This window comes from Rattus norvegicus, chromosome 2 (assembly GCF_021556685.1).
Source record: "Rattus norvegicus strain SHRSP/BbbUtx chromosome 2, alternate assembly SHRSP_T2T, whole genome shotgun sequence".
NCBI classification, from domain to species: Eukaryota; Metazoa; Chordata; class Mammalia; order Rodentia; family Muridae; genus Rattus; species Rattus norvegicus.
Genome location: NC_141535.1, coordinates 198196568 through 198223467, shown reverse-complemented (window position 1 = coordinate 198223467; position 26900 = coordinate 198196568). Strand labels below are relative to the sequence as shown.

General features: G+C 47.9%; 1 protein-coding gene, 1 long non-coding RNA gene and 1 pseudogene across 4 annotated transcripts; 1 reads left to right on the top strand and 2 right to left on the bottom strand.

Moving 5' to 3' along the window:
* The first annotated feature begins 223 nt into the window (after nt 1–223).
* Sars1 (seryl-tRNA synthetase 1) lies at nt 224–17718 on the top strand. Of its 2 annotated transcripts, XM_087616716.1 has the most exons (12): nt 252–417; nt 6848–6918; nt 8410–8490; nt 10193–10351; nt 11251–11394; nt 12798–12953; nt 14825–15046; nt 15561–15690; nt 15972–16129; nt 16366–16437; nt 16936–17065; nt 17305–17718. In XM_087616716.1, the coding sequence occupies exons 1-12, from the start codon at nt 282–284 to the stop codon at nt 17454–17456; spliced, it is 1611 nt and encodes a 536-aa protein (XP_087472842.1). In that variant the 5' UTR covers nt 252–281; the 3' UTR covers nt 17457–17718. The 2 variants fall into 2 exon arrangements, with proteins under 2 accessions (NP_001007607.1, XP_087472842.1); NM_001007606.1 differs by lacking the exon at nt 16366–16437 and having other exon boundaries at nt 224–417.
* LOC120101229 (small nucleolar RNA SNORA70) lies at nt 2368–2497 on the bottom strand (annotated as a pseudogene).
* LOC108350091 (uncharacterized) lies at nt 5521–26541 on the bottom strand. 2 transcript variants are annotated; one of them, XR_015676782.1, is made up of 4 exons: nt 26405–26541; nt 18950–19068; nt 11118–11418; nt 5521–5626 (listed from the first exon to the last, which is right to left on the bottom strand). It is a non-coding gene; the product is annotated as an uncharacterized LOC108350091 (long non-coding RNA). The 2 variants fall into 2 exon arrangements; XR_015676781.1 differs by lacking the exon at nt 5521–5626 and having other exon boundaries at nt 11061–11418.
* Between the last annotated feature and the right edge of the window lie 359 nt (nt 26542–26900).

Below are 26900 nucleotides of genomic sequence, written 5' to 3'. Positions count from 1 at the left end.
CAAGAGGAACCTGAGGCATTCACGGTGTCAGGGTGGTGATCAGAAGGCCTTACAGAAAGGGGGTCAGAAGAGAAACTCCAGGCAGAAGGCTACGCCCTTTTTACTTTACACCACTCCCTCCGGACCCCGCCTAATACTGCGGCTTCCGGCGGGCTATTCACCTCCCGTGCCGCCCCGCGCCTGCGCAGTGAGACCAGGTCAGCGCGCAGGCGCAGTGCGTCGTCCACTCGCCGCTTACTGCGGTACAGTCCACTCATAGTGTTAACTCGTGAGGCAGAAGGATGGTGCTGGACCTGGACTTGTTTCGGGTGGATAAAGGAGGGGACCCAGCCCTCATTCGAGAGACGCAGGAGAAGCGCTTCAAAGATCCGGGGCTGGTGGACCAGCTGGTGAAGGCAGACAGCGAGTGGCGACGATGTAAGTGCCGGGAGCTCGCGGTATCCCTTGAATCCCTCATCGCTTCAGAGGTCACAACTTACAGCCTTTGTCAGATACTCCCGGGACTGGCTGGCTGTAACGCCACCTGTCTGTAGAACAAGCTGGGAACCGGACTTGTCCCCTCTCCCTGCAGCTCCGGCGGCCTGGGTTCCTCCCCGTGCGTGCTCCGTGCTGACGGCCGCCGGTGCCTTAGGAAGGAGCAGCACGCACGCGCAGGGCGAGCTGTCAGGCCCTTGCATAGCTATGAGCAAGCCAGAGCAGGAATTTCTTTTTCATGCATTTTGGTCGTTCCCAGTGTTTTACTCATCCATAGCAAACCCAGCGTAGTCCTCCCTGTTTTGATGGGAATCAAAGACTGCTTTCTCAGATTGAGGGACATCTTCATCGCCGTAGGATTACTCCACCCAATTCGAACCATTCGGGGACTTTGGAGGCTACTCTTGGCTAAATACAGTGATCTCAAAGCTTGGGATGGCCATTTCTCTAACCCTGTGGGCATACCTTTAAGAATCAGGCTCTTCTGTGCTAGATCAGATAGGAGGGAGGGGTGCTGTAAGGCAAGAAAAAGCTTGTAATTACTGAGGATGGTTGTGATTTGTGGTAGCTTTCTGGAAAAAGACGTTGGCAGAGTAAAAGTGACCCAGCATCATTCATGAAATTAAAACAAGCCCTGGAATCCTCTGCCTCCAAGTGTGCCTCTAGAGTGATCACCTGGCAGACCGGATGTTGTCAATGGCACGCGACTCGTTTTGTCTGATGCAATAGGTCCGCAACCAGCTGAGAGCTTGGTTTATAAGAGCACTTTAAAGGCAATCGCGCAATCCGAGAGTGTCTCCCCCACCCCCCAAGACAGGGTTTCCTTCTCCCTGTAGCCCTAGCTATCCCGGAACTTGCTCTGTAGACCAGGCTGGCCTTGAACTCAGAGATCCACTTGCTCCTGCCTTTAGAGTGCTTAGATCAAGGGTGGCACCATGCCCATCTGTGTGTTATATGGTTTTATCTTTTGGGGACATTGATTTTACTGTTAAAAAGCTTCTTGGGTATCAAGAAATATTTGCTTACCTGACAGTTGTGTACTCGTTCTGTATTTTTTAGGTAATCTACACTTGAATCCAAAGTTTTGAATTGGCCTAAACCGATATCACCCTCCACCCCCCTATCCCTGTCCACGTCTGTTTAACATAGGCTAAATCCATTTTGATCTTAATGTGGTTTGTTGGAGCTGGGTACAGGAGCATAGTCTAAAACGGTGTCCTCCTTTAATTTTTAAAGATCATGCACAGACATAAACATATATGCAAATACACACCATGTTCCAGTCCTCAGCAGCACACCTCATCCTTGGTAAGAGTGTGACAAACGTTTGTCCCAGGTATGAAGATCTGTGTCTAAGGTACTTCTAAAAATTATCATCATTTTTGTTGCTGGGCTGAGTGTTAAGTCCCAAATCTTCAATAGGCCAGGCTAGTACTGTGCCACTGAACTCTGTCCAGAGCCCTCTTTTCACTTTTTACTAAGGGGAGAAAAAACAGCATTTTGTTTTTGAATTGGATATGAGATTCATTAATGGACACAGTTATTGGAGGGGATCAGCACAGAGGAAGCTGTCACTAGTGCCAGGCTGTCATCATAAGGGACCAGTTACTGGGGATAAGCTGCTTCTCAGCCACCAGGCCTTCAGATTCATCTGCAGTAAACCTGGTGAGGCCTTACTTTAAGATGTTGATCTTCGGGCAAGCAGGAAACTTGAACTTGACCCATGTGGGGTTTCCATCACATGTCTCTTATTCTGCATGATGGTGCAGTTGTACACGATGGTCTGGCCAGTGTGAACCTGTCCTCTGTGCCCCAAGGCATAACACTGCACTCTGCATACTTATCTAGAAACTGTACTGGGACATCATGAGACCAGAGACATGAAACTCCGTCAGATAACTCTATTTCTCTTAGAGCAGTCCAACAAATCACACCGTGTACACTCCAAAGGAGGATGCTGTTTGCAGCCATTGCACACCGGGACCCAGGATGAAAGATATCCCGTTGGCTTAATTGGCTGCAAATATTGTAAAAATATTTACTTATCTTATGTGTATGTGCCTAAATGTATTGTGTATGGATATTCCACATACATGCAGGAGCTTGAGGGTGTTGGGTCTCCTTAGAACTTGGGTTGCAGGTGGCCGTGACTTTCCTGTGGGTGCTGGAACCAAACTGGGGCAGTTCAAGACAATGAGCTCTCTCTAACTGTTGAGCTGTCCCTCCAGCTCTGTAGATACTTTTAACAAGGTCTCCCTAAGGAACCAAAGTAGCCTTGAACCCACTCTGTAGCCCAGGCAGACCTTGAGCTTGTGATCTATCTGCCTCAGTCCCCCAAATAGCCAAGATCACAGGAGTCCCTGGCTGGTCATGGTGGACCCTGACATCTCGTCTTATGCTTCTTTCACATCTTGAACTTCAGATTAGAGGATAAGTATGAGGTTCTTCCCCCATCGCTATCGTATTGGTAGTGGCAAGAACTTGCAACCAGTATCAAGGAGGAGCTGAGACTATACTCCCCAGTAGGGGCCATGAGCTTCCAAGCTAGTATGAACAACTGTCCTCATTTGTTGTTATGGAGACTTGATGGTGCCCATAGGACTCCCTGGAGAATACAGTGGTCTGTAATGACCACAACTATAACTCCTTATGTTGAACAGCAGTTTCTTCTTAATTCACAGTGGTGGAACAAGGCCACATTTGGGGGCATTTGTCTTTGCTGGCCTCCAGACTTCTAATTTCAGTGTATCTGAAACACACAGCCAACCAGAAGGATTCTGTCCTCTGGAATGTACTGTGTATCCTCATCAGAGAATGAAATTTCTTCAATTGAAGACAGGCCCTGGCCCTGATCTTTGTTTTCCCAACAATTGGAAGAGCTTTCAAACAGCTCTCCTTTTTGTTCTAGTCCCTCTTAGATTTCTGCAATGCAGATCTCACCCTTGGGTTCGCAGGCCTAAGTCTTACAGTCTTGTCTCAGAGAGAAAGGCTTGGGTGTGAGTCACAGATACAATTCTGACTCCAAAAAATGTAGAGGGGACTGGAGCTAACGAGGCCAGAAGCACCTGTAGTGAGCCTCGGAGAGGTCCCACCTCCGTCTTTTACCTTCTGCACAGGCAATATAGAGCTGAGTAGAGCTTGTCTGGACAATCAGAAACAGGCCATCTTTGCCAGTGTGCTGGACATGCCACTTTTATTGTTTGTCATTCTCTGTCACTATGAGGCAGTCAACTGTCCCAGGCAGCAAGAGTGAATGTGGTGCTTTTCTTCACCCTAGGTTCCAGGATATAGTCAGGGGCAGGATGGAAAGTGTAAGGCCACTTCACCCTCCTGTATCACAGTGTACAAAGCAGTTACACCTAGATTTTTCTAAACACCTTGGTTTCCCCAAAGTCTTCTTTAAGCCTATTAAATTCAAAATTTGTGTGTTTCATGATTAACCATGTTAAGATCCACATTAAGGGGCTGGAGAGATGGCTCAGCGGTTAAGAGTACTGACTGAGGTCCTGAGTTCAATTCCCAGTAACCACATGGTGGCTCACAACCATCTGCAATGGGATTTAATGCCTTCTTCTGGTGTGTCTGAAGACAGGGACAGTGTACTTATTGCATAAAAGAATAAATAAATTTAAAAAAAAATCCACATTAATCCATCCTCAAATTTACTGAAGTAGTTTACATCCCGTCTTTCTTCTTTACAGGTCTTCGGAATCTAATGTGTGTTTTACACAGTCTCATTTAGGCCTTAGTATATTTCAAATGTTCAGTGGTCGTCACATATAGCTAAAGACTACACAGTGGACCACAGAGCCTTAAAGCGTAATGTACCTCTAAGTTCTTCTTTGGCTTCCCATCTTCGTCTTCCACTCAACCGCAGATGGCCTCCATTCTGCTCTAGCCTGTCACAGTCCAGTCCTCCGACTGCTTTTCACTTCTGTGGCTTATTCCACATGGGTGTGCTGCCGCAGTTCATCCACCTCCTTTGTGTGTTACCGCTCGGAAGCATGGCAGTGCCTCAGTGCCTCAGTTGCAGGCTATGTAGAGGTCAGGCTGCCTCCAGAGTGCTGGGACTAAAAGTGTGTGTTTGCTGTATACGTGTACATGCACATGAAGGTCACATATTTTGGGTGTCTCAATCACTCCCCACTTATTTGTGTGTATGTGTGTGTTTTGGGTTTTGTTGTTGTTGTTAGGTTTTTTGTTTGATTTGATTTGGTTTTTTTTTTTTTTTGGTTCTTTTTTTTTCGGAGCTGGGGACCGAACCCAGGGCCTTGCGCTTCCTAGGTAAGCGCTCTACCACTGAGCTAAATCCCCAGCCCCTTGATTTGGTTTTTTTAAGAGTGGGTCTCTCGGGTTGGGGATTTAGCTCAGTGGTAGAAGGCCATGGGTTCGGTCCCCAGCTCTGAAAAAAAAAAGAAAGAAAGAAAAAAGAAAAAAGAGTGGGTGTCTCTAGTCCTGGCTGTCCTGAAACTCATTCTGTAGACCAGGCTGGCCTCCCAAATTGGGGGTTAAAGGAATGTGCCACTATACCAGATTCTCTACCCCTTTTTTTCTTTTTTAAAAGGCAAGGTATCTCTGTGTAGTCCTGGATGTCTTGGAACACCCACCGCACCAGCCTCGCCCTGAATTCAACAGGTTTGCCTGTCTTTGCCTCCCAAGTGCTGGGATTTATGCGCCACCACTGTCTGGCTGTCCACTTATTTTTTGACATGAGGCCTTTCAGTAAAACTGGACTATTCAGTAAAATTGAGCTATACTGGTTGGCCAACAAGCCCTAGGGTTCTGAATTCAGGTCTTGCTTTCACAGCAAACACCTTTGACAATGGAGTCGTGTCTCTCTAGCTCCACTCTTGTATAAACCTTAGCATTCATTTCTGTTGAGTGTGTATCCAAGAGAGGAAATTGAATTGTTGAGGGCACATAGCTGCTGTAAAGCAGTTTTCCAAAATAGTTGTAAGGACCGGTGTTGTGTGAGCAATGTGAAGGCTTGCCTTCAGCTCCAGCTACAGCTTCCCAAGTGTATGATTACAGGTATGACCACTCCCAGACCTGTCTCTGCTTTTACTATAAATAGAATTGGGCATCATGTCAGTCAGCTTCCATTACCACTCCTAGCCATTATTACTTCTTGGTGGAGATTCCAGATCTTGTGCTATGGTGCAAGAAACAAAGATTGGGACAGAAGAAACAAATTCATGATTTGCATATGACTGATTATAATTTGCAGAATTGAAATTACTCATTAACTTTAGCAAGACCCCTTAATATAGTCAACAGATCAGTGCTGTTTGTATGTAAGTATTGCTGGGGAAGTATTACTTAGCTCCTGTAAGTGAGCTTCAGGATGATTGGCCAGGCTTTGGAGAAATGTCTCCCAGATAGCTCGCTTGTGCTGCTCTGTGTTGATGTATAGAATGTGGCTTTAAAACAAGATTTATTTGTATTATTTTTAATACAAATAATCACGTGCCTGTGGGATGCTGTGTGAATGTGAGTGTAGGGGCCCATGGAGGGCAGAGGCATCGGATCCCCTGGAGCTGGATTCAGTCAGTTGTGAGCTCCGTGGTATGAGTGCTGAGAACTGAACTCTGGTCCTCTGTAGAAGATGTATATGCTCTTAACCCCTGAGCCATCTCTCCATCCCCAGATTCTAGTACTTCACTTTCAATTCCAGACTGGCCTTTTCCTCATCGCCAAATCCTGGGATCCCCTGCTATAGTCGGTCTATGCCCACTAACTAATGTTAGAGTCTAAGCAGAGATCAGCACTGGGTTAGTCGACTCCTTGTTACTAACAGCTAACTGAGAATACCCAAAGAAATGAAAGATTCTAGCGTGCAGGTGCATGCCTTTAATCTCAGCACTCCGGATGCAGAGGCAGTCAGGTCTCTTGCATTCAAGGCCAGCCTGGTCTACAGAGTGAGTTCCAAGACAGCCAGGGCTACACAGAGAAACCCTGTCCGGGGGACGGAGACCAACAAACAGAAACAAAGATGGAAGGAGTCAATACGGTGGCAACCGCCTGTAATCCCAGCACGTGGGAGGCAGAGGCAGGAGGATGTCAGCAAGTTCTGGGCCAGCCAAAGCTATGTAGCAGGACTCTGTCTAAAAAAAGAAAGAAGGCTGCTCACCTCAGCTGCTCACCTTGTGGCAGTTAGGAAGCAAAGAAGAGGAAAGATAAATGTGTCCCCTTCCCTTGGTACATGGCGCTAGTGATCTGTGACCTCCCATTAGGTTCCAGCTCTTAGAGGGTCACCATCTTCAAAATTCTGCCGAACTGAAGACCAAGCCTTATTTAATACATAGCCCAAAGTGTTTGCTGGAGGAACCATGGTCAGGGGTTCATTGTTGACATATGGCTTTTTCAATTTTAGGCAGATTTCGGGCAGACAACTTGAACAAGCTGAAGAATTTATGCAGCAAAACTATTGGGGAGAAAATGAAGGTAAGAGAGCAGGCCTGAGAGCTTGAGCAGAGCTCTTCCACCTTGTCTTGGCTAGTAGAAGCGAAGCTCTCCTGTGTCTAATATGACTAGTGATACTGAATTTCCTACCAGGGAGGAATTATTTTATTTATTTATTTGGTCAGTTGGTTTGGTTTTCAAAGGTAGGAACTCTCTCTGCAGCCCAGGCTGTCCTGGATATCAGGCTGGCCTTGAACTCAGAGACCTGCCTACCTTTGCCTCCAAGGTGCTGAGATTAAGGGCGTGCACCACCATTGCCCTGTTGAGAAATATTTAAAAAAGAATGGGAGGGAGGGAGGGCACCTAGAGGCACTACTGGTGACCCTGTGGTGGCTTTATCTTTTGTTTCCAACAAGCCATCCCTTCTGCTGCTTATCTGGACCCAACCTATACATCAGGAAGGCATCTTCCCACCAGGCTGCGGAGAGCTTTGTCTTAGTTTAGTCCTGCTTTGGAAAGAACACATACATGCTATCTGTATCTTGTTGGGCACTCTGCCAGTGAGCCTATTTCTTTAAAATATGTGAATAAGTGTATGTAGGAGTCCATGGAGACTGGAATGTGTTTCATTTATAGACTTACACGGGCATGAAGGGTACAACATGAAGTCTGACCTGGAATTTTGGCACATTATTCTTCATACTATCTTGCATCCTTTGACAGTATTTTGTTATACTTTCGGCTATGAAAATGGATATCAATAACAGTTTTATTCCTATGGACTCATGCTGATTAAACATTTACAGATCAGAGAGCCTTAGTCACGAATACTTTTGTAGTCATATGCTCCCCTACTAGGTATTGTTTAGATCCTCTTCACAGACAGTGCCCACTAAGTGTTTGACTGTGTATCGGGATCAGAAGGGATCTGACAGACTAACAAGTAATGAGCACAGAAATCGGGGTGAGGGAGCGAATCCTCCTGCACTTTATCATGTTGCTTTGATTTATTTGTTCCTTTCCTTACTCTGATTGATCTACTTTTAACCCTTAGCCTATTGCTGGGGTTGTTCTTAGAGTGTTAACAAGACTGTCCTCCATAACTAGCTTTGACCACCACACTGAGTTTTGTTTTGTGTTTTCTTTGGAGGCATGGTCTTGCTATATATATATATCCCTGGTTGCCCTGGAACTGGCTCTATAGACCAGGCTAGTCTTAGTATCTCACAATAATCCTCCTCCCTCGGTCTCCCAGATGTCTTGTGGTTTCTTTGATAGTTCTGTGTTCTTACTTTCATGGTATTAATGCTCTCACCCGACAGATTTATTCACTTGTCCAGGATCAGAAGGGAAGCAGTGATAAATAAGGACTTGAAACTTTGATTTCTGACTTTTGGTTAACTAATGTTTCTGCATGTTGCAACTTACTACATATAATTCAGTGTGGTTAGTTTATATGATGTGTGAACTTGGCATGTACTTAATAAAGTAATTTTTATCTAAATTAAATTGTCTTTTTTTTTCTCCCTGCAGAAAAAAGAGCCAGTGGGAGAGGACGAGTCCATCCCAGAGGATGTGCTGAATTTTGACGACCTCACTGCAGACACGTTAGCTGTAGGTTTCTCTCCCTTTTCTAAGATGACTGTTCCTGTGGTAACCTCTTTCCCGGACAGGAAGAGCTGGGGCTGTATCCATGCCGCAGTATGCAAGCCTCAGAGCTGGCTGGACTATTCCTTCCGCTTTCCTTACCCTTTGTCCCTGAGAGTCTTCTGTAGTCACAGGAGAGAGATGGAGTGGGACAGTGGAAGGGAGAAAAGGAAAGGCACAGAACTAGTTGGTTTATGTTAGCTCCATTGTATGCTTTCACAAGGGCAGGGGATTTCTCAGTTTACTCTAGTTAAGCAGCAGTTTCAGCGTGGTGATTTTCTGTGTTTGTCTCCAAACAGTTCCTTGAAATCCTTAGCACACTGCCAAGAGTATAAAGCAGAAATGCAAAGTTGCTCTGCGTGGCAGGACTGGGGCTCATTCCTCTAGCTGGGAAGGGTTCCCCTGAGAAATTAGAGCACAGTTTGAAACATCTACAGTAAGGAAAATAAGATAAACTTAAGACAGGGTCTCTTGGTCCTCATAAAGTTATTATCTTCCTGGAGAAATTTGAATGGGAACACATAATAGAGTGCTAAACTGGTTTAATCTAGAAAATAAGTTAAGGGAAAACACAGTTTCAAACTCCTAACAAGTAATGTGTATATGTATATGTATATGAAAGGAAGGAAGGTCAGTCTACACATCTCTGCCCCCAAAAGAAAAGGAAAATGCTCAAGGATTAAAAGACAAGACTGTCTGCCCTGTTGAATAAACCTTTGTTCTTAAATGCATTCGTTTTTAGTGTTGGATTTCAGCCCCCAGACAAGGGGCTGAGGTGCATATTGAACATACCAAAGGGGACCAGGCCTTCATGTTCTCCCAAAATCCCTCAGTCCCTGCCTGTTAAACAGGTCATGCCTGGCATACCCCCTAAACTTTCCAGCCTAGGGGCTGGGTTTTTCTCCCCCTGAAGTTCCTCCCTATATAATCGAGACACTTTGTCCTCCCTCTTACTCTCTTTGCGTTTTCTCTGCACACGCTTTCTGTCTTTCTCTTCCCCCTCCTCTCTTTGGAGACTTCCCTCACCTTGGTTCCTTAGGACCAGTGAACCTGCTGGAGAGCAGCATCCTAATAAACCTGCCTTTCCGTACTTTAATTCAGCTTGAGTTGGCTCATTTCACCAGCATATTTGCATTTAGTATTTACGGTTATTTTGAGATAGGGTCTCATAGAGCCCAGGCTGGTTTCAGACCCTGTAATTCAGATTCTTGATTCCTCCACCCACTGAATGCTGGGATTACCGGTGTGTGCCATTGCTTCTGGAGACAGTATCATTGCATAGTCCAGGTTGACCTGGATTTATAATCCTCCTAGTTGCAACAATTAGCAGGTGCAGGGTACTATTCCTCTACTTTTGCTTTTTGTTTTTTCAACACAGGGTCTCCCTGTACAGCCCTGGCTGGCCTGGAGCTCACTTTGTAGACAAAGCTGGCCTCAAACACAGAAATCCACCTGCCTGTGCCTCGGGTGCTGGGATTAAAGGTGTGCACCACTGCATTCGGCTTCCTTGTCCACTTGTTAAATGTTCATGGGTAGAGGGCTTGTCTAGCATATTCTAGGCCCCAACTATGATCCCTCATACACCACTCCTCCAGTAAAAAATAGAAAATGTCGCTGAGAACGAGACGGTGATACTTTATGGGTGCTCACCCTCAGGGTTGTTCTGCAGGCCCTGAAAGTCTCACAAATTAAGAAAGTCCGACTCCTCGTTGATGAAGCCATCCAGAAGTGTGATGGGGAGCGGGTAAAGCTGGAAGCAGAGCGATTTGAGAACCTCCGAGAGATTGGGAACCTTCTACACCCCTCTGTGCCCATTAGTAACGATGAGGTAGGTGGGGCTGGGCCATGCAGGGGCTCCCCTCCCTGGCTGCCAGGCGGTGTGGGAGGAAAGACGTAAGGTTGGCGCTCTGTCAGAAAAACTTGCCTTTGTGTGTTCCCCCTGCGCACCAATTGAGCATTGCAGGAGTCAGATCCCTGCCTGATTGGGAAGTGGCTGAGACAGCAGGTAGGAGGGGACTCCGGCCCAGAAACCTCTTCTAAATGGGGCTGCTGTCCTCCCTGGCCTGTTGCCCCTGGTAGCAGTAAGTCCTGTGGGAGGGATCTGTTAAATCAACCTAACCCCTCACCCACACCCCACTGGGGAGCTGCAGGTTGAAGGGAAATCTGCATGATAAAAGTCTCCTGCTGAGCGGGAGCTTCCCCGGCACAAAGCTGCTCTGAGCCCAGCCTTTGTTCCCAGACACCCCAGCAGTGGCAGGGCCCATCTGTGCCTCTTTCATTCATTCCCTTGTGAACACTGAACTCACTGCCGGCTGGGGTACAGCTGGGGTTCGTGGAAGCCTTGGAGCCTGAGCAGACCGAGGTCAGGGCCTGGAGCCCACCCTCATGTGGCTCAGAGACCAATGAGAACCCACAAAGAAAAAGTCCTGCATTCTCCTCCGTACCCCAGGTGATGCCAATTGTCTGAGGCGGGTTCCTGTGTGGGGGTTTTTGGAAAGCCATTTTAAAGGGTAAAGAGAGTACGCTATAGGGCCTGAGCAAATCGAAGTTCCAGGTTTACTGACTAGCACTGCTTCTGTGACTTTGTAACTTACTCATCTGTCGAGTAGCAAATTCCCTTCCTGGTTGGTTGTACATGAGACCGGAAGCTGGTGCTTGGTTTGATGAATGCAGGATAAGGCTCTGCTGCTCTCTGCTATGTGTCCCTGCTCCATTTTGTTTCCTCAGGATGCAGACAACAAAGTAGAGCGTATTTGGGGTGATTGTACAGTCAGAAAGAAGTATTCCCATGTGGACCTGGTGGTGATGGTGGATGGCTTTGAAGGCGAAAAGGGAGCCGTGGTGGCTGGTAGTCGGGGGTACTTCCTGAAGGTAAGAGTCAGGAACCAGAAGGAACTAAAAATAAATAAACAAAAGCTGAAAGGCATAATCATACTTGAAGAGGCTCACAGATCCTCTACTTGAACCCTATGGCTGCTTATGAGTGTCAGCAATTAGACACAATTCTCTTTCTGAGGCAAGAGAGTGCTTACCCAGATTCCACAGAACAAAAGCCACTCAGTGATCCTTCATAATGAATATGTTTTGCTGACTGAATCAGAACAGTCTCTGCCTTTGAGGAGCTCAGTGTAATTGGACAGTCAGACAAGTAACAAAGACTTGGAACCCAGTGTGATAAGCCTGCGGTCTGAGTCGACCCAGCATGCTTTGAGCCTTGGTAGGTGTATGCAGCTGGCACAGATTAACTGGGGCACTGGGCATGTGAATTCAGGAATCCTTCCAAAAGGAAATGGCAGAGTAATCTTGGAAATGTTGCACACTTAAACATTTACAAATGAGTCTGGTGTTTTAAGAATTAACACAGAAAACACCCATCCATGTACCCTGACTGAATACTCTCTTTACTTTGGTCTGTTTGTGTGGGGATGGGGTGGAGGTGAGAGGACTTTGAGACAAGGTCGCACTAAATACCCAGGCTGGCTTCAGCTTCACCATGACTGAGCTACCTCAGTGTCCCAGTGCTAAGTTGAGTGTGGCCCACCACCACCAGCCACTTGAATCGCTTAAACATGGCGTCCCGGCGAGGTGCTCTTGGCCTTGGATGTTAAGAATCTCCTGGGTACTTCTGTTTTGGCCTGGTTATCTGTGGTTGTGTGAGTGGAATTGAGCTGGGGAGGTACTTACCACGACAATTCCAAATAACAGTACATACCAATCACCATAGCCGTAAGGAGGCAAAACCGGCGATGCAGGAAGCTTAGGCACGGCACAGAGCCCATAAATTGCTCTTCTGGGCAGTCGCCACAGTAAAGTTTCTGCCACCATACCGAGATGCCAGCCCAGCATCAAGAGACATTTCTGTTAGTGAGGCGAGCAAATGTTCTTTCTTGGAGCCAAATAACACCCCAAAATGAGTTGTGTGTAAACACCCTAAAGCCAGACATTTACAGGGTCAAGACTTGAACATAATCAGATTGATCATCCTCCTCATACCTGGTATCGAGTTGTTTAAAAAAAAAAAAAAAAAAAACCTGCCAGTCTATCTCTTAGATTGAGTTCAATTAATACTGTAAATGTTTCCATACGTGAGTTTTTAATGGACCAACTAAGTAAGATACCACTTTAAAGCGAGTATCTTGGGCTGTTGTTGCAGGCTGGTTCGTCGACCTGCCTGTGCCACTGGGTAGCCCTGGACTTGCCTATTTGTGCAGTAAAGTGATAGATGCCTGGGTTGGTGACAAGACTCAATCTCACTTGCTGTGTCTGGTCCTTAGGGGGTCCTGGTGTTCCTGGAGCAGGCACTTATCCAGTATGCACTGCGCACCTTGGGAAGCCGAGGCTACACTCCAATCTACACCCCCTTCTTCATGAGGAAAGAGGTCATGCAGGAAGTGGCCCAGCTCAGCCAGTTTGATGAAGAACTCTATAAGGTAATGTGGTAGACTGACTTTTTAAGTTGGAGGGCTCAATGGTGACATGATACCTTCTCCACACAGCTTTGCGCCATGGTAGAATGCTTTCAGTTCTCCGGTATAACCAAGGAAGCAAGTTTGTTAAACTTTCCTTGTTGTTGTTGTTGTTGTTGTTGTTGTTGTTGTTGTTGTTGTTGTTGTTGTTATTGTTGGTGATGATGATGGTGGTGGTGATGATGATGAGGAGGAGGAGGAGGAGGAGGAGTACATCAGGCTGACCGTGAACTGTTATAGGCGAGGCTGGCCTTGTGTTCCTGAACCTCCTACCTCCGTCTCCAGAGTAGTGGAGTTGCTGGTGTATACCACCATGTCTAGCACAACAGAAATGTCTTGTCTTACCATTCCGGGGCGGGGTCCAGTGTCCAGGATTAACTTGATGCTTTCTTCTGATGCTTCTGTCCTTGGCTTACACATAGCCAGCCACCTGCTCACTGTGTTCTTGGGTGATTTTCTGTGTGTATCTTATCACAAATGTTTGTTTGTTTGGGGGTTTTGTTGTCTCTCTGTTTGCTGTGCAGTGCTGTTAAGGCAGGGAATTGAACCCTGGGCTTCTCCAAGCAAGTGCCCTACCACTGAGTTATAGTCTCGCTCCTTGTTCTTATTTTGAAACAGAGTCTCAGTAAGTTGACAGCCTAGCCTTGAATTCATTTAACCCAGGCATGTCTTGAATTTAAATTCTCTTTCCTCGGCCTCCTGAGTAGCAAGAATTAACAGGTCTACACCAAGAGGTGGAGCTTTTTTTTTAAACAGTGAGGGTATTGGAGTTGCACTGTGCACTGGTTACAAACGTGCTTGACAGTCTGGCAGCCTACAACGGCCTGGCTGGCCTCACCCATTTGTGGTTTTCTCCCTCTGTCCCCAGAGTACTGGGATTAAGATGTATGCTGCCAAACCTACCTGTTGGCAGAGTTGTCCGGGTGGATTTTGGTGTTACACTTTTTGCAGTTATTTGGTGTGAAGGACAGTGGGTAATTTTCTCCGACCATGTGGGCCCTGAGGATGGTACTCAAGGTTATCAGGCTGGGGAGCAGGTGCCTTTCCCTGCTGAGTCGTCTCACTAGCCCAGCAGGTTTTTAATGTTAGTTAATTTCAATACTAAAAGCCACACGTGGTTGGCACCAACCACATTAGTGTAGAACAGAACCCCTAGAAACCTTTAACATTTAAATTGAACACTCTGTCTCTTCTAAGGAGCTTAGAAGAGAAACCCTTTTCCTGGCTACTTAGACAAAAGGAAATGAGAAACATGGACTGATCACCCAGTCCTCTCCAGAGACGTCCACTTTACTGCAGACTGGAAATGCCCAGCCTGATACCTTCTGCTTGAACCTGGGACAGCCAGAGGGTTCAAGATGGCTTTCAGAATGCTTTCCTGATCAGCTGACTCTGACATTAAACACAGCTTCGGTCTGCCTGGCACTCTGAGTTGGTTTCTGTTCGTTGGCAGAAGGACTTACAAATACTTACTGGGTGCATCAGATGTTGTGCACCTGACCGTTTGATATCAGTGTGTTTGGCATTGTTCAGAAAGGTTTTAGGCTCCTCATTTGCACTTGTTTGTTTTCAATGAATATTGGATTTTTGTTTGTTTGCTTGCTTGTTTTTGTGTGTTTGTGTCAGGGTGTTTTGGTCAATGCTCTACATAGATAGCCCAGGCTGACCTCAAATTCAAGGTCCTCAGGGTTGAGATTCCTGAGTGCTGAGATTTTGCTTTTAAACTCTTTGTAGACAGACCTGCTGCCCCCCTGTTCTAACATACGTCCCCGACATCATTGAATCTTTCCTGTGGCTTGGCACACAGTCTTCCCTCCCGTGGATTCCTCCTACAGGTGATTGGCAAGGGCAGCGAAAAGAGCGATGACAGCTCCTATGACGAGAAGTACTTGATTGCCACCTCAGAACAGCCCATCGCAGCTCTGCACCGGGACGAGTGGCTGCGGCCAGAGGATCTGCCCATCAAGTACGCCGGCTTCTCCACCTGCTTTCGGCAGGAAGTGGGTTCGCATGGCCGTGATACCCGTGGTATCTTTCGAGTCCATCAGTTTGAGAAGGTGAGTAGATGAGAGAGTCGGTTTTCTGTACTTCCTATCCAGATCTTTCCAGGAGGGGTGTGATCCGGTGTGATCCGCCTTCCCAGAGCCCCACCTGATACAACTTCCCATTCCTTGTGGATATCTTGGTGGAGAAGAGCCTAGAGAGCACATGCAGTGCTGTGTGCACAGACTAGAGCAAGGCTTCCTAGACCTCCTGTGCCACTTCCACCACTTACTAACTGTGTGACCTCTGTAAGGTGAGCAAGTGATGGTGGCAGCTGCCTCCTGGGGCTGACCAAACACCAGGCTGGTTAAGTCAGTGTGTGTTGAGCACTTAGTGCAGAAGATGGTGACGCTCTGGAGACTCCATTGTCCTGCCTGTTGCAGTCTAGTTGAGCACTGATCTCCTCCGGGACCCAGCCTGGCCTGTCCCCCAGGGCTGTGAGACAAGCTCACTGCCAGAGCGTCTCCACTGGAGTCCTTTGTTTTATTCCCCCTCACTGCTGTCCTGTCTCCTTGCTCCTCTCTGCAGATTGAACAGTTCGTGTACTCATCACCTCATGACAACAAGTCATGGGAGATGTTTGATGAGATGATCACCACCGCAGAAGAATTCTATCAGTCTTTGGGAATCCCTTACCACATTGTGAATATTGTCTCAGGTATGGATCCCCTCATCTCTTCCTTCTCATCTCATCCTTTTCTGCCTCTCACAGATCACTTTCACCAGCTGAGGCACCACACAGAAAGATAGCTCTCAGTTCAAGTCATCATCCACTTTCATTAAAATATCACACCTTTTTCCCTTGGAGCATTTGATGATGAGATCTGAGTGTGATTTCCCTTCTGGGGATTCGATGTGATATGAAGGATTCTTCAGGCTCGCTGTAGAGGCCTCCTGAAACCCCATCCTCCCTTCCTGAATCTAGGGGTTTCTTTACAGGCTCTTTGAATCATGCTGCCAGCAAGAAGCTTGACCTGGAGGCCTGGTTCCCGGGCTCCGGTGCCTTCCGTGAGTTGGTTTCCTGTTCTAACTGCACGGATTACCAGGCTCGTCGGCTCCGAATCCGATACGGGCAGACCAAGAAGATGATGGACAAGGTAGTTAGTCCCCCAGGGAAGTGGGCAGCAGGACCTTCTGCACAGGGCGTGTTTTGTCTGTTTCTAATTCCTGGGAGTGTATGTTTCCAGCATCGTGAGAAAATCAGCTCAGTCCAGACCCAAAAGACACCAGAAATAACTTCTGCTGAGTCAGGACTGGGTTCTTTTAGGCAGAAACCTATTCTATACTGTAATTCAAGCTTTTCTCTCTTTGGCTTTGTTTTCCTTAACTCCAGAGGAAGAATAACCTCCGTTTCTCTACACAGAACAAGTTGGAGGCAGTGTCTTCCCTCTTTTCGCCCAAGAAGGTCAGGTTGTAAGCTCCTCTCTTAAACCCAGTCTCCAGAGCTGGGCGTGGTAGCGCATGCCCTTAATCTCAGCACCCAGGAAGCGTAGGCAGGCTCTGTGTGTTCGAGGCCAGCCTGATCAATGTAGTGTGCTCCAGGACAGCCAGAACTACACACCGAGACTTTGTCTCAAAAAACAAATGACCCAGTCTTCAGACCCTCATCTGTCCCGAGTTGGGTTTGGCATGGGTTAAAAGGAGGGCCACACTGGTGGTTTCTTCCTTCCCCCACATCCTCTGAAGATCCTGTAACCTCCTTCTTGTCACACATGCAAACATGAGGACTCTTTCTAGGGTCACCTCAGAGTCAGTAAAAAAAAAAAAGAAAAGCCCAACATTGGAAATGGGTTAAAGTCATCCTTTGGATTGGGGAGCTGTGGCTGAGTGGATGGTTCCAGTTCATTGGGAGGAGCAGCTGAGGGATGCCTTTAACTTTCCCTGTGGAATCTGCTCTTCCCAGGTGGAGTTTGTCCATATGCTTAATGCCACAATGTGTGCCACCACCCGGACCATCTGCGCCATCCTGGAGAACTACCAGACAGAGAAGGGCATCGTCGTGCCAGAGAAGTTGAGGGAGTTCATGCCCCCAGGTACAGGCCTCCATTTCATACCTTCTGAGGGGGCCCTTTGAAATCTGCACCCCATTTTCCTACAGTCTGCATAACTCCCCATGGTGCTGGGAACGTAGTGTGGGTGTCATATGCAGATCCTAAGTTTAGATTGGGTACCCCTGCGTTGAAAGAATATTGTCTAAATTCTCCCCTGAGGTCTGTGGGCTTTGACAAAGGTAACAGGTTGCTTAGCCACTTATCAGGCTCTCCCCTCCCAGGACTCCAAGAACTGATCCCATTTGTGAAGCCAGCACCTATTGACCAGGAGCCATCTAAGAAGCAGAAGAAGCAACATGAAGGCAGCAAAAAGAAAGCAAAAGAGGTCACCCTGGAGAACCAGCTGCAGAACATGGAGGTCACTGAGGCCTGAACACTGCCTCCTCCCAGTTTGCCAGACTTACTTGCTGCCTGCTGGGATCCCAGGTCTGCCCTGGAACAGAGAGGCCGAGTACCACTCCTCACCCTGTCCCATCTGACTGCACAGCATCTGGGTCCATCTGCCGGGTACTGCGCGGGTGTTCCCATCATCTCGAATGGGCCCAGGGTCTCCTCACTGATGACTGGTGAAGCCACGCAATAAAGCATCTCTGGGGAGGGCACAAGACTTCCCCAGTCTCCTCCCCAGGCTTGAACCTTGTCTCTGCTGGTTCTCCCTGGGCCTGAACTGCTCTCCCAAATAAGGCTCCTTTGAGAATACTACAGAGCCCTTCAGCCAAGCTGTTAGTGAAGAGAAGGTGTATTTTAGAAAACCTGGAATTGTGACACAGGTTTTCAGGACAAGGATCAGGATTCTCTGTGAATGTATTCCTGCCCGAAGGCAGTGAAGCTTAGAGACCAGTGTGATAGAAAAGCCTGCTAGCATGGACATCCCCTAGGAAGGGAGAAAAAGACTGGTTGTGGCAGCTTACACTCATCCACAAGAGCCCTGGGTTCAAAAGCATGAGCTGTGGTTATGAACAGCAGCTTCTGTCTTTATAGCTGTTCCCATGTGGGGAGACTGGCCACATAGCAGTTACTTGCTTAGTGTCAGAGGCAGGGCAGAAGGATACTGGGTGGATCTGTCCTCAGGAACTCCCACTGTGTCCTAATAGCTGGGCACCTGCAGCCCGGGAAGGTGGGAGTCAAGCTCTCCTCACCCACTCCCTTTCATCTATGATCTGTATCCTCAACTCTAATGACACCTTAGGTCAGTCTGGGCCTTGCCTCCCAGCAGGTTAAAGTGCTTCCTCTAGATGCTGCCTTTTATCTTCCCATAGTCCCAGAAGGCAGGGTGGGGACATGACTACACCTGTCCCAGAGTGGGAGAAGCCGTAGTCTGGCTCAGAGTGACTTTGGGAGGTCAGGAGCTGAGCATGGCCTGGCTTGGTATAGGACTTTAGTTCCCGACTCAACTGCTGTGGCCCAGTGCCAAACAAGGAAAGGCCATGTGCTCAGTTTTCACTAGGGTGTTGGTTAACCTTGCTCTTGGTCAGCCTACCAAAACTGGGTGCTTACAAGGGTGAACACCGTGGCTCTTGCCTGCTGTGACGGCTGGGGGCCCCCGGCAGGTTCTGTGGCCCTTTGTCTCAGCCGTGGAAACAGCCTGGACAGAGGACAGAGCCAGGCCGCTCCCATTTGTCATTCAGGCCCAGAAATCCACGTTCCCATAACCTTAGCGTTCAGTTTGGAGAAAAGCAGCCTGCACCGTGATCGGAGGCTAGGCTGTCCCGCTTACAAGTCTGTTAGGAATGTCTGGGTGGTCCTGCGTTGTCTGGGGCCTGACCAAGGTTTCCACAGCAGCTTTCCCCACCCCTGTCCTCTAATGCCTGTAGCCTTCGGGCACAGGGTTCTGCCTTCCCACATCAGCTCTCCCTACTCTCATACCTTGTCAGTTTTCTGGAGCAGCCTGCTCCTGGACTCTAGACACCCTGAGCCTTCAGTCATTTCTCCTCATGCCAGTCTTCCCCAGAGTGGGCCAGTCTTTCAGAATGTATGCCTCCTTCCTGAAACCAGAGGAGAGTGAAAAATGGCTGTCTTCCCCATACTTCATATGGAAGATATGTTGACAGGTGGACATTCAGTCTGACCCTGTTGCTAAGCTCCGGGGAGCAGAAGTTACAGGGAAAACAGCATAGTCCCATGCTCTCGGGACTCAGTCTGCTGCAGTGGGTCTCTGTATCCCAAAATAGTTACGTTATACTTTGTAGTTAGCAAAATTACAGTTATGAGGTAACAGTATACACTTTATGGTTGGGGGCCGCCAAAGCACGTGGAACTGTATTAAAGGGTTGCAGCATTAGGAAGGTTGAGAACCAGTGATCTACTGGGAAGGTGTGGCTTACACTCCTGAACGAACAAACTATACTCCTTTCTTTGGAGCAGTGGCTCTGACTGACGCAAGCCTTGTTTAGAGGATGGGTTGACCCGCCTGGAAGTACTTTGGAATGAGCCCAGATAACCTTGACTCCACCCTAGTAGTTACCTCTGCAGCCCACAGCCAATGCCCTCATCCCTGGCACCTTGACTGCCCCATCTCCAACCTCAGCTACCCGGGTTACCTCAGCATACAACCCCCAGAGGCCCTGTGGAGTGAGTCAGAACCTTGAGTCCCTTAAAAGCACTTGGTTCCCACACCCAGGAATTCGGAGCCAAAATGCAGGTCTAGATGCATGAAGTAATCTGCTGGGACCTGATGCTTGCACTGGCCACCGACCATAAACTAGAGGCATGCGTTCCGCTTTCCTACCGATGATTCTGAAAGGTCAGGCAAGTGTGGCAGGCCCAGCATTTCCTGGGGACCATCCCAAGCTCAGCCAGCTGAACAGAGCAGCCGGAGTGCATCAACCAGACACACCCCTAGGCTGAAACCTCACTCCAGGCAGCAGACTCCCTGCAGTCTGTCCTGCTTTAACTTTCCTGAAGCTTTTCCGGTTTATCCTTGGTCTATCAAATACCTCCCCCCAACTCCCATACCTCCTACTGGGGGCCTAGAACAGCCCTGGCTGTGCTCCCAGGATAAGTCTGACAGGCTGAGCTGGGATGGGCCCCAAAGAAATGAGTTACAAGTCAGAGCCTGTGCCAGGGTGAGGGGCCTGCTACCAATCTCCCAGCATGGGGTTCCTCAACAACCCCTCCCAGATAGGCACAAAAGGGGTGCACCCTTGCAGCCCCCACCTACACCAGGGCCTGATTGAGCTTAAGGCTCCGCCTCTGATATTGCCCTTTTAAGAGCCCTCCCAATGGGGGCGGGGTACTGCAAGCAGAGTCTTGCCGAAACCCAGCTATGTATAGCTCCCCCACCAAGGTGCCTAGAAAGACCTAGATCCGGTTCTCAAGGCTCTGGTTAGAGGCTAGGGCTCTTGTGGTCAAGAGACCTCTGTTCTGAAAAGACGGATCCTCTAGCTGCTCTAACTGGCTGGTCTGGGAAAAGCTGCGTTTTGGAGTCTCATATCTAGTAAGATCCCCCACCCCACACCCCAGAAGCCTGCCGTCAGAAAGAGTCTGGGAATTACATTTGTTGAGGTGTAAATTGCTGATAAGAAGGTATGCCCCTTAAGGGACACTTGGTTTTTAAATCCTAAAACTGAAGAACTAAGGTCCTAGTTGAAAATAGCATACACCTTCCATCTTGTGTCTGAGAAAACAGTTTTCTTTTTACTCTTCCAAACCAGCCCTATCCTTGTGTCTAGAGTCCACCGTATCCTGGGTCTTATTCTTAAACTGCTGTTCTTACCTCTCGTCTATCCCTTTGCCTTCCCTTAATATCCTGCCACACTGCCCCACCTTCAGACTGCACTCTAGCTGCTTCCTTTTTTTTTTTTTTTTTTTTTCCCCTCAAAGATTCATTCTTAGGCTACACTTGTAATTCTACTGCCTCATCAGTATCCCCAGCCCTCTGGTGTCTACCCACTTAAGAGGGAATTCGGAAAGCTCCGCTCCGGATAGGAAAAGCTGGAATTGCAAAGGAAAGGTCTGAGTTGAGGCTGAGGAGGCACCTTGGAAAAAAAACATGGCACCTGATTCCAGAAGCATCTGGTTTCCCTTGTCTTTCCCTTCAATACTGCTCCCAAACATGCAGAATGAGCCTTTCTCCCAGATGGCAAGCCCCAAGTGAGTTCTGATCCCCACGACACGTCCACATACACCCCTACTGTAGACACCAGAGTCAGCCTTGACAGCTTCCTGTGTTGTACCCCAGGCTACTCTGCTGCACAGTCCTACTGAGTTTTCACCATGAGATCTGCTTCCCATTGCCCTGCTGGTCTACAAACCACAGTCCTGCAGGGACAGCCCTCTTAGGGTCTCAGAATAGCTTGCGATGGATCAGCCATGGTTCTCCTTCAGTAAGGACTGGTAACAGACTCAGCTAGTAAAGGCACTTAGCACCAAGCATGGTGAGCAGAGTTTGATCTCCAGGACTCACATGTAGAAGGAGGATCAACTCCTACAGGTCGTCCTCTGACCTCTGAAAGCACAGATGTGAACACAGTAAATAAACGTAGGGGGGTGTGTGTCCCTTTCTCCCTCACAAAAATATTAGTGAGCATATCCTGGTGACAGCAGCTGTCTCAGCCTAACCTTTCCAGGTCTCATTTATCTGTGTCATCTGCCTGTGCACTCCTCTGTCCTCTTTGACAACCCTAACAACCAAGTTATTGGAGGCATTGCTTTAGGGACATCTGTGCAAGCCTCAGGCCCAAGCTCCGTCTTATCCTTTCTATGCATGTATGACTGAAGCTGTGCACATATGACAAATCACATATGATCTTAGCTGCATCTGGGATGATTTATAGAATGTTAACTTTTTAAGTCATCCCTAACAAGCATTCCTGGCACTGTGGACGGAGCCTGCTAGAGTGAAGACATCCACACCATCTTTAATTGAGCCCAGTTGAAAGTTGGGGGCATTGGTCCTGCTACCTCCAGGTACAGCTGGCACAGAGAATGCAGTTTGTGGCTGAAGTGACACCCAACTGCCCAGCAGATAGTTCAAAGCATGAAGAGACACCTAACATCGGTGCCATCCACCTATTGATTGATTCATTTACTCGTCAGACTGATACTTATCGAGTGTCTACTCTGGCTGCACACAGGGTATGACATATTTGGGACACGTTCTTCCTGGTCCTCAGGATAACAGCTGTTAAGCAAGTAAACTGACAGGTACATGCCCTATGCAACTGCAGAGAGTCACACATGAAGAGGAGGCATTGAAGACTTCTCTCTGTTCAGCAGCTGGGAGGAGACCCAGGGATCCAGAACACAGTGAGGAATGAGGAGAGGCTAGGCCACTTCACACGGAGCTTTATGGGCTAAAAATTTGGGGGTTTGTCCAGTGTGCAACAGGGTTGGGTTCTCAGCAGGAACTCAGCATACTCAGACCAGTTTGAAATGTTACCCTCTGTGAAGAACATCATGAAGGGTCCTTAAATCAGATAAATCCTTCTGGGGTGTAGTGGCACTTGGGATGCAGAGGTAGGCAGAGCTCTGTGAGTTCAAGTCCTGCTTGGTCTACATAGTGAGTTCTAGAACATCCAAGGCTATGTAGATCTCTCTCTCTCTCTCTCTCTCTCTCACACACACACACACACACACACACACACACACACACACACACACACACACAGAGTCAGATAAATCTGGATTGTAGCACCTAAACAAGAAAACCAGCCTAGACCCCTCAGACTATGTCATTAAAAAGAAAAAGAAAATGGTGTGTTGGGGAGAGAAAGGGACATGACACTTGAGATGGCAAGATGACTCAGAGGGTAAAAATCAAACCTGGCAACCTAAGTCTGAGCTCCGGATCCCATGGGAGATCCTCTGAAAGTTGACCTCTAACCTCCACAGGCATATTGTGGCAAGCATGCACCCACACTCACAGAATACATTTTTTTTTTTCTCTGAGCTGAGGACCGAACCCAGGGCCTTGCGCTTGCTAGGCTAAATCCCCAACCCCCAGAATACATTTTTACATACCACACATGCACTGATAATAAGTTAAAAAGCAGCATATGGTATGCACAAAAATCTGCTTTGAAAGCAGAAACTTCAAGAGATAGAGTTTGTCTTGGATTGGATAGGAGATCGTTCTAGGGATTCTCATTCATGTTCCTGGCTGTGGCCTTGGCAGAGCCCCTGTAGGTGATGGGGGGTGGGGGGCTACATCTCTGGTACTGCCTGCTGAGGGGCTTAGAGTACAGGTCCACCAAAAGGGGTGTGAAAGAAAAAAAGAACCAAAAAAAAAAAAAAAAAAAAAAAGCAGTGGTGACCAGGTATTGTACCTAGGGGAGAGTGTTTATTGTAGCATGATTTTTTTTTTTTCCTTTTTCTTTTTTTCGAAGCTGGGGACCGAACCCAGGGCCTTGTGCTTGCTAGGCAAGCGCTCTACCACTGAGCTAAATCCCCAACCCCGATTTTTTTATTTTTAACTTTTTTTTTTTTTTTTTGAGACACGTGCAGCCAGAGATCATCTTGAATTTCTCATCTTCCAGGATGGTCTTGAACTGCTTTCTGTTCTCCCAAGTGCTGGGACTCAGATTTGTACCAGGGAGCCCAGTGCATGCAGTGCTGTGGATTGAACCAGGGCTTCAGGTCGAGCTTTAGACGAGCATTCCAACAGCAGAGTTCCACTTCCAGCCTTTAAGGCGCATGCTTGTTTACTTTTGTCTGCTTTAGAGACAGGGTCTCTCTGTGTAGCTCTGGCTAACCTGGAACTGGCTCTACAGGCCACGCTGCCCTTGAACGCAGAGTACTGGCATAAAGGCCCAGGCAGCACACACTTCTCATCTTCGGGCTTTTACACTCTTCCCACCCTCTCTTCTGCAATGTTCCCTGAGCCTTGGGTGACTGCAGGAGGATAGAGATGTCCCATTTACGGCAGAGCACTTGTTACCGATTCTTAGCAGTTTGGCCAGTTGTGATCCTCTGGGTTGATTAACTCTAAAGAAACTTCTCTAGTCAAAATTGACAACAGTACTAACGCATTCATATAAACAGAAATATTTAGAAGGCAGCTTGACAGTATGAGCATTCCGTGAAACAACAGTAATAGGTTCCCCCTATCCCCTATGTCCCTCACGGCCATGGGCTTTTGACCAGGTTTCCAGTACCTGTATGAATTCCCTTGTGTGAAATCCAATCCTCAAGTCCAGTCAGAAATTATTTGATTACTAATAACTTTCATGCCACTATTGTACCCGTGGGTTCATATTGCCTGGCTGGTTTGTACTGAAGCATTCAGGATTATTGCTGTAGAAGGCCACTAATTACCTTTCTCCCCCGGTGACCTGCACAGCACCTCCTGGCACTGTGAAAACTAGCCAACAGGGAAGCCACTGTCGGGGCAGCTCTAGGTAGACTCCCCTATGTCCTACAGTCAATGTGTGCCGTGTCTTCAGCGCGTGTTCGTTTCTCTTTGTGTCTTATTTTGAGACAGATCTCACTTATAGCCTTGGCTGGCCTGGAACAAACTATGTAGACCAGGCTGGCCTCATTGAGATCTGCCTGCTTCTGTCTCTCTGGTGCTAAAGTCTGCACCAACAGCAATAGAGTCTTTCCGAGTGCTTCTGATGAATAATCGAGAGCACTGACAAGAACGTGTTGTTGGGGAGCTCTGTGTCCTGTCTAGCCAATCCACAGGTGAAGGTACACCACACCTGGCTATGTGGCTTTGATTTAACATGGCTTCTAGGAGAAGCATTGTCCGTCCACGCAGGGTGATGTGCTCAAGTTCCCCCCTAATACACACATACACATTCTTCTAATTAACTTTCAAAGTAAGGGGTTGGGGATTTGGCTCAGTGGTAGAGCGCTTACCTAGGAAGCGCAAGGTCCTGGGTTCGGTCCCCAGCCCCGGAAAAACAAAAAACAAACAAACAAACAAACAAACAAAAACTTTCAAAGTAGTAGGTTTCCATAAGGATTTTTCATAAATTCCTTGGTTTTGGTTAACCTGTGTCACCCTCCCTTTCCTCTCTTTTGTCCCTTGCCCCATCCTCACTTAATACTTTTTTTTTTTTTAGACTTATTTATTACATATAAGTACACGGTAGCTGTCTCCAGACACACCAGAGGAGGGCATCAGATCTCATTACAGATGGTTGTGAGCTACCATGTGGTTGCTGGGACTTGAACTCAGGACCTCCAGAAGAGCTCCGAACCACTGAGTCATCTCTCCAGCCCATAATTTTTGTTTTTTAAATTGAGTCTGTCCTGACAATCCCGAGGCTGTCCTGGATCTCAATGAATAGGTCAGGCTGGTCCTGAACTCACAGAGGCACAGAGAAGGCCTCTGCCTTCTGAGTGCTGGGATTAAAGGTGTGCACCATGCCCAGGCCACAGCATTAAACCTCAAGCAGAGCAGAGAGAATGAGAACTCAAATGACTCTGAAAGTCTTAAAGCCCACCTCCAGTAACAAACTCCCAAAAACAAAGCTGGACTTCCCAAACCTACCAGACATTGCTATCAAGGGGACCGATTGTTCAAATGCCAGACAGGGAACCGCATTCAAACCACGGTGTGTGTGTGTGTGTGTGTGTGTGTGTGTGTGTGTGTGTGTGTGTGTGTGTGTGCGCGCGCGTGCGCGCGCGCGCACTCAGATGTTTGTTCCACAATTCCAGCTTTTCAAGTTACTGATTAGATCTGCCAGTTTCCACCTCCTCAGTGTTGGGATTATAAAATAAACAGATGGACACTTGGTTGTTTTTTATGTGGGTCCTGGGGATGGAACTCAGGTCTTCATGCTTGCCTTTGCAAGCATTTTTATCTACTTACCTCCTTGTCTCGGTTGCTCCAGATACCATTCTGCCTAAACCACACCAGATCCATCTTATATCATTATGGACTTGCTACAGGCCAAGAGACTCGTTTCCAATACAGTAATAACTCCCCAGCACTACAACCCCGCCCCCTGAATCAGGGTTTAGTTATACTGGGACTCTTATTCTCCTACCTCAACGTTCTGTCCGAGCCTACTACCCAAAGCTGCTGAGATTGCAGGCGTTAAGTCTGTAAGACTTCAGTGGACCTGGGTAGGAGCAGGTGGGAGGGAACCCCAAAGTTCCTTATAGTCGAAAGGCTCCATGAATCGGGAAGCCCCTCTGGGGGGTCTCAACACTGGGCCAACCCCTTTTGAGTCTCCCAGTGATGAATATAAGACTTGAAAATTTCCCTCCTGTTTTGGGGGAGGTAGAAAGAGCTGAGGGGGGGTGAGAGAGGAGGCAGCTGTCTGTCCCCCTAAGGGGAGGAGATTAACTACTATTGTCCCCCTAAGGGGAGGAGATTAACTACTATTTGCCAAATATGTGTGGAGGATGAAAGGAGGGTGGGTTCCTTACCTCCCCAGCCTGTCTACCTTGAGCGGAAAGGCCACTTGCTTGGGGGAAGATCTCCGGGCCTGAACTTTCCCCAGCAGCCCTGCCCCCTCCTATCCCCAACCCCCAGCTGGGTTTCAGAACCTTGGCCACATTCTAGAGTCACAGATGCTCTTTCTTCTGCCCAGCAAGCCCGTTTTGTTCCACAGGGAGCCAATGAGGGAAGAGCTACAGTTTCTCCATGCGTTGGCTGGGGCCTTCATCAAAAACAAGACTCATTACCCAACCACAACTCAAAGGATAATTAACAAGCAGTATAATTTCCAATCATTCCCTGTACCACATGCCTATGAAATGAGAAGTGAAAATGCCCACACAATCCCCGGAAACCATAGTCTGAGGAAACCAGGAGAGGCCTGTGGAGACCACTTATACCACCCCACTATCTAGATGACTTACTTTGTCCAGAGGAAGGCAGTTCATCTTGGGTCAGACCGTAGGTTACTCCAGGAAACAGGAG

Bases quoted from the DNA above. Each gene is read 5' to 3' on its own strand.
- Sars1 (XM_087616716.1), top strand. From the start codon at position 282: ATGGTGCTGGACCTGGACTTGTTTCGGGTGGATAAAGGAGGGGACCCA. The intron at 418-6,847 runs GTAAGTGCCGGG...TTTCAATTTTAG, and splicing joins AGACAGCGAGTGGCGACGAT to GCAGATTTCGGGCAGACAAC. The intron at 17,066-17,304 runs GTACAGGCCTCC...CTCCCCTCCCAG, and splicing joins GAGGGAGTTCATGCCCCCAG to GACTCCAAGAACTGATCCCA.